The following is a 13,243-nucleotide window of genomic DNA, read 5'->3' on the forward strand; positions in this document are numbered from 1 at the left end:
TATTTTGACTACTATAGCTTTGTAGTAAGTAGGTTTTGAAATCAGGAAGTATGAGTCCTCCAATTTTTTCAAAATTCTTTTGTCTATTCAGGCTCCCTTGAAGTTCCATATAAATTTGAGAGTTAGCTTTTCCATTTCTGGGGGAAGGGGGAAGGCCATTGTAATTTTGATAGAGACTGCACTGAGTATGTAGATCACTTTGGGGAGCATTGTCATCTTAAGTCTTCCAATCCATGAACCTGGGATGACTTTCCGTTTATTTAGGTCTTCAATTTCTTTCAGCAACATTTTGTAATTGTTAGCGTACAAGTTTTTTACATCCTTGGTTAAATTTATTCTTAGATATTTTATTCCTTTGGATGCTGTTGTAAGTGGGATTGTTTTCTTAGTTTCCTTTTTGGATTGGTCATTGTTGGTAGGTAGAAACATGGCTGATTTTTGTGCTGATGTTGTACCTGTAATTTGCTGACTTCATTTATTAGCTCTAGTAGTTTTTTTAAAAATAGATTTTATGGACTTTTCTATATATGGAATCGTGTCATCTGCAAAAAGAGTTTTACTTCATTCTTATTTGGATGCCTTTTATTCCTTTTTCTTGCCTAATTGTGCTGGCTAAGACTTCTAGTACATTGTTTTTTGGGGGGTTTTTTGCGGTACGTGGGCCTCTCACTGCTGTGGCCTCTCCCGTTGCGGAGCACAGGCTCCGGACACACAGGCTCAGCGGCCATGGCTCACGGGCCCAGCCGCTCTGCGGCGTGCGAGAATCCTCCCAGACCAGGGCACGAACCCGTGTCCCCTGCATCGGCAGGCGGACTCTCAACCACTGCGCCACCAGGGAAGCCCTCTAGTACATTGTTGAATAGCAGTGGTGAAAGTGGACATCCTTGTCTTATTTCTGTTCTGAGGGGAATGTTTTCTGTCTTTCACCATTGAATGTGATGTTAACTGTGGGTTTTTCATATATGCCCTTTATCATGTAAAATAAGTTTTCTTCTTTTCCTAGTTTGCTAAGTGTCTTTACCATGAAAGGGTGTTAAATTTAACAACCGCTTTTCCTGCATCTATTGCAGTAAACCTGTGGCATTCCCCCCTACCTTGGTCTATTAATGTGGCATATTACATTGAATTTTTGTGTGTGTTAAACCACCCTTGCATTCTTAGAATAAAATCCCAGTTGGTCATGGTTTATAGTCCTTTTAATGTACTGTTGGATTCAGTCTGCCAGTATTTTGTTGAGGGTTTTTGTGTCTGTATTCATAAGAGATATTGGTCTGTAGTTTTCTTACAGTATCTTTGTCTGACCTTGGTATCAGGGTAATGCTGGCCTCATAGAATGTGTTAGGAAGTGTTCCCTTTTCTTCTGTTTTTTTGGAGGAGTTTGAGTAGGATTGATGTTAAAATGTTTAGTAAAATTCACCAGTGAAACTGGACCTGGTTCTTTGGAGGTTTTTGATTACTGGTCCAGTCTCTTGTTGGACCTGTTAAAGATCTGTTGAGATTTTCTATTTCTTCTTGAGTTAGTTTTGGTAATTTGTATGTTTCTGGGAATTTTTCTTTTTTGTCTAGATTATCTATTTTGTTGGTATACATTGTCTGTAGCGTTCTCCTGAGTCTTTTAATCTCTATAAGGTTGGTAGTAATGTCCTTGTTTTCATCTGATTTTAATTATTTACATATGCTCATCTTTTTCTTTAGTCAGTCTAGTCTAGCTAAAGGTTTGTCTATTTTGTTGATCTTTTCAAAGAACCAATTTTTGGCTCTGATGATTCTGTTTTTCTGTTCTCTATGTTGTTCATCTCAGCCCTAATCCAGTATAATTTCTTTCCTTCCTTCTGCTGGATTTGGGTTTCGTTTGTTCTTTTTCTAGTTTCTTAATAAAGATCATTTGAGATTCTTTTAGTGTAGCATTTATAAATTTCCTGCTTGAGTATGGCATTCTCTACATCCCCTAATTTTGGCAGGTGGTATTTTCTTTTTCATTTGTCTTCAGATTTTTCTTAATTTCCCTAGTGATTTCTTCTTTGACTTATTGGTTCTTTAAGAGTCAGTTTAATTTACACGTACTTGTGAATTTTCCAGTTTCCCGTCTATTATTAATTTCTAGCTTTATTCCACTGTGGTCAGAGAGAATACTTCATAAAATTCGATCCTTTTCAATTTATTGAGAGTTGGTTTGGGCCTAAAATTTGGTCTGTCCTGAAAAACGTTCCATGTGCAATTTAGAATAATGTACATTCTGCTGTTGTTGAGGGGGGAAGGGATATGCTAACTCTTCTAAATGCCTTCACCAGCACTACTAGGGAAGCCACTTGTGCCCTACCCTTGAGGGTTGAAACAATGGCCAGCCTCTGTGCTGGCCCCTCAGTGAATTTTCAGGCAGATCATGTTATACAACCCTAATTTTTTGGAGGACAGGATCCCTGTTGCCCACCTGGCATCAGCAAGCTGCACCAGAAACATGGGCCACTGTCCCCATAGCTGCCCTTGACCGAGATGGGAGATGATGAATGGTAATAGCCAGCTACTCTGCAAAATGCCAAAATTCACCAAAGATTACTGGCCTCTTTCTTCATTAGGTGCTCCCTTGGATGCTACAGGCATTTGACTAGATTCCATAGTTCCAAAAAGGTTAATTCAGACTGTTTGCCAGCCCAATAGTTGTTTGGGTGGAGGGACCGATTCCTGGATCTTCCTACTCTACCATCTTCCATGATGTCACTCACATATATGTTTTTATTTTAGATAGTTGTAATCTTTTGAAAATAATAGTTTTATAATCTGCCTCATACATAGCATGTTTAATGTTATTGTATATTTACCTAATATACAATATATTATTGTATATCAAATATATTATTTGATGTTACAAATAATATAGCAGTCTATTTTGAAAAAATGTGGACAGAGTTGTAGAATTCTAAGTAAGAAATTACATTTGATAAATCTTTATATTTTGACCTCTTTCTTTAGGTACCTTTTCACCAGCACTTGCCCAGTAATTTCCAAACTGGCCCTCTGCTTCCTTTTTCATTTTATTTTCCAAGTCACAGAAGAAAAAATTCTGGAGGATAGTGGTTGCCAGGGGCTAGGGGTAGGAGGAAATGATACACTGTGGTTCAATGGGTATAAAGTTTCAGTTAAGCAAAGTGGTAAAGTTGTAGAGCTCTGCTTATAATTAACAATACTGTGATGTACACTTAAAATTTTATTAAGAGGGTAGATCTCATGTTATGTATTCTTACCACAATTAAGAAAAACAGGGAATTCCCTGGCAGTCCAGTGGTTAGTTAGGACTTGGCGCTTTCACTGCTGGGGCCCAGGTTCAATCCCTGGTCCGGGAATTAAGATCCTGCAAGCCAAGTGGCGCGGCCAAAAAAAAAGAAAAAAAGAAAATGAATGGAAATGATAGTATTAACAAAAATGCTGGTGAAGTATACCTAACAATGAAGTCGTCTGCCAGCTTGAAAGAAAAAAATGTAAGGTAGCCTGGTGGAAGAAAGTATAAAAAAGAGTTGAATCTGCTGTTGGAGACAATGAAAGAGTGCATCAGGATCAGGCAGAACCATGCAATAAGCACTTATAAGACTGATTACATAGCCAAATTGAGCCAAGAGGAAACTTGGGGTGATTAGGCATCATATGCTCTTACTCTGTGGCTTTCTTTGTTTGGCTGCTGCCCCCTAAAGTGCAATAAATAAATAAAAATAACAGGTTAAAAAAATTAGGGAAGAAATCATGTGATTTTTGACTGTACTGACATAATTCCCTTACTAACCAGTTGCACATGAGCTAACTCATGTATTGAAATGTTTTGTAGCAGAATAGTACTAGTAATTTTCTACCTTTTCTGTGTTTGTCTGGCCTTCTCTCTTTCCACTCTCAATGTCCACCGCCTCTCATTTGTTCTGTTATCTTCCAGACATGTGTTCCCTTCTCATTGCTCTTCTAATTAACTTATTCTTTATAACGCTACAAGAACTGTCTGTTGAAAACATTAAATCTGATCAAATCAGTTTCCATCATTAGAGCCTGTTTCTCAAACTCTTAGTGTGTGCAAATCATTCTTCATGGTCTCTGTTTTCATACTTTTTCATTTTCCCTCTTTTGCTGTATGGTAGCTTTTTTTTTTTTAAGGGAACTTTTATTTTTATTTATTTATTTTTGGCTGCATTGATCTTTGTTGCTGCGCTGGCTTTCTCTAGTTGTGCTGAGCGGGGGCTACTCTTCATTGGAGTGCGTGGGCTTCTCATAGCAGTGGATTCTCTTGTTGAGGAGCACGGGCTCTAGGCACGCGGGCTGCAGTTGTTGTGGCACGAGGGCTCAGTAGTTGTGGCACATGGGTTTAGTTGCTCCGCGGCATGTGGGATCTTCCCGGACCAGGGCTTGAACCCGTGTCCCCTGCATTGGCAGGCAGATTCTTAACCACTGCACCACCAGGGAAGCCCCGCCAATAGTCTTTTAAATTGAACACATTTAGCTCTATGCAAAACCCACTCTGTTTTCCACTTAAGAAAAAAAAATTTACTTAGCTACAAATTAATGAATACTTTCTCATGGATGGCATTTAAGAACTGCTGTTTAGTACTTGAAACAGTGCACTGTAAGAGGCACTACCTGAATACAGTGAGTAGACATGTATCTCATATCCTCTCTTTTCTCACCAGTTCGGTCCTTTGGTACAGAAGACAGACCAACAGATCGTCCAATACCACCTCGAGATGAAGTCTTTGAATACATTATATTCCGTGGGAGTGATATTAAAGACCTCACTGTTTGTGAGCCACCAAAACCACAATGTTCTTTGCCTCAGGACCCAGCTATCGTTCAGGTAACATAGTAAATTTGTCTTGGAGTTCAAGTAAATTTCATGCACATAACTAGCCTTGGATTTTGCCTCTCCTTGTTTTTGTTTTTTAAATTTTCTCAATTAGATGTTCATATAGCTTATTACCATTTTCTAGTTATCTGGATACCCAAAATAACTGGATAATGTTCTCACCCAGGTTTTTCTCTTTAGATAATAAGTTGGGACTAAATAGAGTAAGAAATAGCTGAGGAATTAATTTTTGTCATAAGATACTTTCTGATTTCAACAATGGTTAAAATAGCTAACATTTATTGAGATCTGACTTTATAAGAATCACTATTCAAAGCCCTGCACATATAATAGGACAGTCCTCACAACACCCTCTCAGCTTGGTACTATAGTTATTCTCATTTTTATAATCCTCATTTTTATAAGTGAGGAAATTGAAGTAGACCCATAATTTGAACAGACCCAGGAATTCTGGCTCTAGAATCCAGGATCCATGCCACTATACTATTCACACGTGGTTCATATTACAAACCAGGGTGGTGATGGCTACTCTTAGGTAAGATGACTAAGTTTAACGGAAAAAATGCTAAATCACATTATATATTATATGTTTGTTACATAGTATACATGCAGTGCACAAACATAAAAGGAATTTAACATGTACAGATACGTTGTTCAGTTCCCAAATAAAGTATTAAAGAAGACAATCTTAAGTATCCTCATTAAGAGAAGGGTTTTTTTAATCAGTTAATTTATTTATTTATCAGTTATTTAATTTATTTTTGTCTGTGTTGGGTCTTCGTTGCTGTGCACGGGCTTTCTCTAGCTGCGGTGAGCGGGGGCTACTCTTCATTGCGGTGCACGGGCTTCTCGTTGTGGCTTCTCTTGTTGCAGAGCACGGGCTCCAGGTGCACAGGCTTCAGTAGTTGTGGCGCATGAGCTTAGTTGCTCCGTGGCATGTGGGATCTTCCCAGACCAGGGATTGAACCCATGTCCCCTGCATTGGCAGGCGGATTCTTAACCACTGTGCCACCAGGGAAGCCCGAGGAATTATAAAATTTGTGTATTTTATTTAAAACAGAAACACATGATGTCTAAAAGATTGTAAATTATGAATTAAGATGTTCATTATAGTACCTGTTTATATGTTAATTGGAAGCACATAGAAACTCTGAATTTCTACTATAGCAGCAGAGGAAGGCAGGTTAACATGAGTATTTTTAGTTACTGGCATAGATGATTAAAAACTTTGTGGCCCCCATATGTTTTTCCTGCTGAATCCATTTTCTTCTCAAGGTTTTTTCTTGTCAAAAGTCTTTGGTCATTTGCAGTAAAATATGCTTGTTGGGTTTTTTTAACTTCCTCTTTTTTATGCTGTGAGTGATAAAAATCTTAGGTTTTCACAAAACTGACTATTAAAATATCTATTGTCTTGCATAGAATGTGCCTTCCAGCTATTAAAAGGAAATACCTAATGAACTCTTCTAAAGAAAATATTAAGTGCTATATAAAATTAAAATGGGAAAAAAAGAGAAAGTACCTTTTAACATTTACTTACTATTTTTCTGAATATAAGATAAGCTTTTTAGGAAATAATAAATTTGGTTCTTGCAACATAAACTGGAGAAATTCTCTACTCTTATCTATCCCCTGCTTTATAAGTCTTACTTTTGAGGAATTAAGTCTGAAAGAATCCTGAGAAAATGCGAACTTCTTAAATGGAGGGAGAGGAGACACATTCTCATAGAAATAGCTGCCTACACCGAAGAGTGATGTTATCAGACTCTCATATCTTTTGATAACTCTGCAGAGAACAACTTATTTAATCAATCAGTTTTATGGAATGACAATAACCTAGAGAGCACAATTCAAAATGATTTTTAAAAACTTCTTCCAACCACTGTAAATTTTGGCTTTTGATCTTTTGATTCATTCATTCAGTAGTATTTATTGAATACCTGCCATATGTCTGATACTAGCAGCAAACATACAGACAGGGTTCTGCCATCAGTGAACTTGTATCCTGGTGGCTGTTAGTACACTTCATATTTATAAAACATTTTATGTTAAGGTAAATTAATGTATATACATACATATTAATATATTTATATATATATTTTTTAGGTTTAGTAAGAAGCTTTTTATAAAGTGCTCTTTAACGTAATAATAACTGTATTTAAAAGTGTAAGTGGTAGGTGGTTTTGTACAGGATAGTTTGTTTCTGCATTTCTTTCCCATAAATTTAATAGTATACCTCAAGTGATTGAAAATAAGAGTAAAATCAAAAGTGAGATGTCTTACTTATGTCACCACCAGACTGAAACTTAGTACTATAATGAAATTTGATTTTTCTCATATTTTTTCTTTAAGCAAAGTTAGTTTACTTATTCGGGTAACTTTTCTTTGGTTCTTTCCTAAATCTGTTGTAAAACTGAACTCAGAGGAGGAGTTCATTGTAGAAAAAAGCATTTATGAATCACATTGCGTACAACTGACACATGTATATACATACTGCAATCAGGTTATTCAGCTGTTTTAACATTAAATGCATGTTGCAAGTTGTTATAATTGCTTTTGTGTCTAGTAGTTGTAATTTAATAGTTTTCTTTAAAATGTAAATATCCGAATTTCTTTCCATTATATACATACTGTTAACCCGTGATCTTTTCTTCAGTCTTCACTAGGCTCATCTACTTCTTCATTCCAGTCAGTGGGCTCCTATGGACCTTTCGGCAGGATGCCAACATACAGTCAGTTCAGTCCAAGTTCATTAGTCGGGCAGCAGTTTGGGGCTGTTGGTGTTGGTATGTTGTGCTCTTTTCCTTTTTTTTCTTTCTTTTTTGTATATTTCCCTGTCTTTACCACAAAGATATATAAAACCACAAATTTTCAGACATATTGTTTGGTGTTCCTTTTGTAGCCTATTATTTTAAAGACTTTATTTTAATGTCCTTAATGATTAGTGGTTCTATAAAGGCCATCTCTTAGAATGCTAACATTTAAAAAAAAAAATCTACATATATCCAATTACCAAATTTTATTGAATGTTATTTTAAACTTACATAAGATACATCCATTTAAAATAAGCATTTTTTCCAACATTGTGGGTTTTCAAAAAGGGAAGCAGAGATAATGCCATTATGAGGGAGCAATATCAATATATAACACTATAAGGAGAAAATATCGGAGCGCTAGGCTAATAACAGTCCTAGTTATGATTGGAGGACAAAGGTTATCATGTACAAAAGCTAGGTATACACATCAGATTTTTTTGTGTTTATTTTTATAGTTGTGCATTTTAGCTCTCAAGTACACCTTTACTGAAATTTCTGCAGTAAAGAAGAGTTTTAAATCTCAAACTCTAGCCCTTAATCTTTTTTAATTCCATTGAAATAATCACTTATCAGTTTATTTCACTGATCACAAATCCAGTTTCAGGTTTATCTTGAAACTCATTAGTATGTTAACAGGTTTTGTTAAAATTAATTCCTTTCTATGAATATTTTTATATAGTTGTGACTTTCCAAGTATGTAAATGTTTTACTTATTCACAAAATAAAAAACAATGGGAAAAAAGTAAATCCAAAAGTTGAATGAATACAAACAGAAACAACTGGTACTAAGTATATATCAGGTAACATAACCACACAGAAATAAGAATTCAAGTAAATTTTTACACTCTTAGTAAGATATCTTGTAGGAATAAATACAACTGTTAAAAACAAACTTGACTTAGGGTTTATTATTGGTAGTGGTATTGGTGGTGTTAATTTTGAAACTATTTTGTATGTATTATAGGATAGGGCAAATGAGTAATCTATTGATGTTGTTGAGAAATGGTATTCTTACCTTGGAGAAGGGAGATATAAATATGGAATGGGGAAAGGTAAAGAAGAATGCTATGGTGGTGAATGTGAATTGGAGATATGGGTGTGAACTCATTTTTTAAAAACTGGTTGTTTCCTGACTCTGCTCATAGGAAGGGCCTGGAAGCAATGATACCCAGTAGCAAAGAACATGTATAAACCCAGTTCTTGCTTTCTAAATACCTCTCCCCACTAAAAGGGATCTAGGCCCCTTTTAAAAAGAAGAGGAAAAAGAGGAAACAATGCTTTTAGAATAACACTAGCTAATAAATAGGAAGAGTGGTGGACATAGAAAATCACCATTTTGTAATCTCTAGTGAAATAATTAACAAGAATTATCAGTGGATTCTAAAATCATTGGGTGAATGGTGTTGGAACAGGATATTTAAATGATCTTAAAAGTATCATCCCACAGTTTACTTATTAATTCCAAAGGGAGAAAATGTGCCTTTATAATGGAGAGATCTAATGGTCACCATCTTAATTAAGTTGTCAAGTTTGGCATTGCCATAATTAATGATTATAATTCTCCTGATGTGATGATACGGGGGAAGGGGGGTAAACAACTTCACTTCTGTGGTATTCTTGCTGAAAATGCAGACTCTAATCATGAAGAAATTGAGATATATATTCAGAATGCCAGGCTCTTCAAAGGATTCAATGTTGTAAAGAACAGAGGCAGCGGGACTGTTTTTTTTTTTAATTGCATTCGATCTTTATTTTTTTTTTAATTAGTTTATTTATTATTTATTTTTGGCTATGTTGGGTCTTTGTTGCTGTGCACGGGCTTTCTTTAGTTGCGGCGAGCGGGGGCTACTCTTCCGTTGTGGTGCGTGGGCTTCTCATTGCGGTAGCTTCTCTTGTTGAGGAGCACGGGCTCTAGGCGAGCGGGCTCTAGAGCGCAGGCTCAGTAGTTGTGGCGCATGGGCTTAGTTGCTCCGCAGCATGTGCGATCTTCCCGGACCAGGGCTCGAACCCGTGTTCCCTGTGTTGGCAGGCGGATTCTTAACCTCTGCGCCACCAGGGAAGTCCTGGGATTGTTTTAGACTTGGGAAGACTGAAGAGACATAGCATCCAAATATAATATGTGACTGGATCCCGAGTTTTAGGAAAAGTTGATAGTAAAGAATGTTTTAGGGACTACTGAGGAACTTTGAGTAAGGACGAAATGTTGGGTGGTGTTATTGTTCATTTTCTTAGATGTGGTAATGGTATTGTGGTTAACCATATGAGAGAATGTCTGTTTTGGGGAGACGATTTTGAAGTATTTGAGGGTGAGGAGGCAAACTGATTGTAGTCTATATAGGCAAAAGAGAAGTGTGTATATCATAACATGAAGAAATGAAGAAATGGAATAGGCGTGGCAAGATGTTAGTAGTTGGTGAGCTAGATGGAGGAATATATTGATATTCAGTGTACTCCTCTTTCAATTTTGACACAGGTTTGACATTTTTCAAATTTATTTATTTTTGTTGGGGGGTGGGTTGTAACCCAGACATTCATCTCTAATCAAAATTTAAATATTTAATTACTTTCAGATTTATTGTTGGATTGGTGAAATAGGGTAGCTTTCGTCCACGTACCTCCTAATCCTAGTCAAGTGAAGATCAATGTTGCTTATACATCTTAAATCAAGATACACTCTACGTTAGTTATAACTGTTAGAATTCTATTCTGAGGATTCAGATAAGGGACAATTGCAAATTATATTATCCTTTTGAGACTCCTTTCACTAAGTTGAATAGTTAGCTAACATTTGGATTATTGTACTTACCTTCTACATTACTGTGAAGTTTGCATAACTTAATATGTGTAATGCATTTGAACAGGGTCTAGCACAAAGTATCTACATAATAAATACTGCTTCTGCTATTCTTCACATCCTGCTCCTCTAATCAAAGTATTTTGTGGTGGTGAAATACATATTCCTTATAAATGCTTTTATCTAATTTTGATATTGGGGGTTGCTGGTTTAGTGTTCTTTGGGTGTCAAAAAGGTAGAAGGTTTTGCTTGTGTTTTCCATGTGGGTAGACTTAATTTTTGCAGTGACAGATTATTTTTGATTGTTTGATTTTCATACTAGCAGAACAGTTTTTGGAGTGGCTAATTAGAGAACTATATATGGTATTTAGAAGTAGTTAAACGAGGAGGAGGAAAACTGTAGCATTGATTAAGGTGGCAGATGTTTTTTAGAAACGGAATTACCTTAGATATAGTTTGTGTTGGTAAAATTAAGCCAGATTTTTATTTAAGCCTCTTGTTTTCATTTTCTGTGCCTAGTATTCTGATGTAAAGAGAAAGTTTAAATAAATCAAGATTACACTATTGCTGTTTGGAGGGAATTTTTTCTATTTTAATTTTCATAGTTTTATTTGCAATTTATTTATTTATTTATTTATTTATTTATTTTTGCGGTACACGGGCCTCTCACTGTTGTGGCCTCTCCCGTTGCAGAGCACAGGCTCCGGACGCACAGGCTCAGCGGCCATGGCTCATGGGCCCAGCCGCTCTGCGGCATGTGGGATCTTCCCAGACCGGGGCACGAACCTGTGTCCCCTGCATTGGCAGGCGGACTCTCAACCACTGCACCACCAGGGAAGCCCTTATATGCAATTTATATCGTGATGGGTTAATATCCTGAATATCTAAAGAGCTTCTAAAAATAAAGCTCTACAATCCAACAGAAAAATTTGTAAAGATTAGAAACTGACTTTGCCTTTTTCAGAAAAAAATAAATACAAACGGCGCTTAAACATAGAAAGATGCTTAAATCTTGCTCATGATAAGAGATATACAACTTAAGTCATCACCAAGACACCATTTCTCACTATCAATTTGACAAAAACCCAAAAGTTTGAATATATTCTGTTTTGGCAAGATTGTAAAGAAAGAGATACTCTCATACTTTGAAAGGAATGATGCACTGCATAGAATTTAAGTACTGTTGTTTTTTTTAAGCAGATGCACAAATAATTTTTATGTGCAAAGATTAGGTCATTACTGACGTTAATTAGGAAAAATTAATTATCTCACAATAAACTGAAGCGTCAAAATAGCCATGACATGCTAAGTCTCATACTACTCTTGTGGGCAAGATGGAGGCATATTGGCTGGACATGGGTTCAGCCAGTGGGTACATTTTAGCTGCTTTAATAGCAGAACCATATTGGACAGTGATTCTCTTAGGTCTCTAGTGTTTTGTACACATTAATTTTTAATCACTGACTTTAATGAATACTTAACATGTTTATGAACTTTAAAGTTAGCATAGGGACTTCCCTGGTTGTCCAGTGGTTAAGAATCTGCCTTCCAATGCAGGGGACACGGGTTCGATCCCTGGTCGGGGACCTCAGATCTCACATGCCGCGGGACAACTAAGCCCGCACACCGCAACTACTGAGCACACGGGCCACAGCTAGAGAGCCCGCATGCCACAACTACGGAGCCCACGTGCTCTGGAGCCCACACGCTGCAACAAGGAGCCTACACTGCAGCGGAGGATCCCACATGCCACAATGAAGATCCCATGTGTTGCACCTGAGACCTGACACAGCCAAAAATAAAATAAATAAATAAATAAAGTTAGCATAAACCAGGAGCGTGTTTCATGCGTTTAGGATGACAGACAAAGAACTGTTAAAGATCTACTTGGGGGCAATTCCCTGGCAGTCCACTGGTTAGGACTCCCTGCCTCCACTGCAGAGGGCACAGGTTTGATCCCTGGTCAGGGAACTAAAATCCCTCATGCCACATGGTACAGCCTAAATAAATAAATAAATAAATAAATATATCTACTTTGGTAATGTATAAAGGAATTAAACATTCCAGTTAAAAAGCAGAGATCATCAAACTGAATTTTTTTAAAAAAACCCTGCTATGTGATGTTTACAAGAGATGAATTAAAAGACAGAAAGTTAAAGAACAGAAAAAGGCATGACATACCATACAAACACTAATAACAAGAAAACTATGTTAGGAAAATTAACATCAGACAAAGCAGCTTAAAGATCAGGAGTGCTGCCAAAGATAAAGAAAGATTCTTCATAACAGTACATCAGGAAGCTGTAACAATCCTAAATGTGTATGTAACTTTTATAAAACCGTACACCAACACCAACGATTGCAGAATGTAGATTCTTTTAAGTAAATATTGATCAATCAATGGGATACATCAAATCCTGGTCCATAAAACGAGTTACATTAAATTCAGAAGGATTGAAATCATATGTGGTATCTTCTCAAACCACAAAGAAATTAAATTTGGAATTAAGATAACTTGAAAAATATACAAATAGTATATTTCTGTTTGCTCAATATAGAAATTGAGCAAACTTACAAAAATCACTGATGAATTAAAGAAGAAATCATAGGGGAAATAAGATATTTTTAAATATAATGATCATAAAGTACAACATGTCAAAATTTGTGAGTGGAGCTTAAGCATTGCTTAGTGGAAATTTCATACCTTTAAATACATATATAAGAAAACAAGATTTTTTGGTGTGTGTGTGCGTGTGTGGTACGCGGGCCTCTCACTGTTGTGGCCTCTCCCGTTGCGGA

The 13,243-nt window shown here is 36.5% G+C and overlaps 1 protein-coding gene across 4 annotated transcripts in view; it reads left to right on the plus strand.

The window, feature by feature from the left end:
* LSM14A (LSM14A mRNA processing body assembly factor) overlaps positions 1-13,243 on the plus strand; it is a 54,834-nt gene that overhangs the window by 11,916 nt on the left and 29,675 nt on the right. For all 4 annotated transcript variants that reach the window (XM_082607751.1, XM_082607752.1, XM_082607753.1 and 1 more), the window contains exons 2-3: positions 4,665-4,828; positions 7,491-7,620. In XM_082607751.1, the coding sequence (XP_082463877.1) occupies positions 4,665-4,828; positions 7,491-7,620 (294 nt within the window). The remainder of the gene's footprint in view (positions 1-4,664; positions 4,829-7,490; positions 7,621-13,243) is intronic.

Source organism: Mesoplodon mirus, assembly GCF_964341445.2.
Source record: "Mesoplodon mirus genome assembly, chromosome: 19".
NCBI classification, from domain to species: Eukaryota; Metazoa; Chordata; class Mammalia; order Artiodactyla; family Ziphiidae; genus Mesoplodon; species Mesoplodon mirus.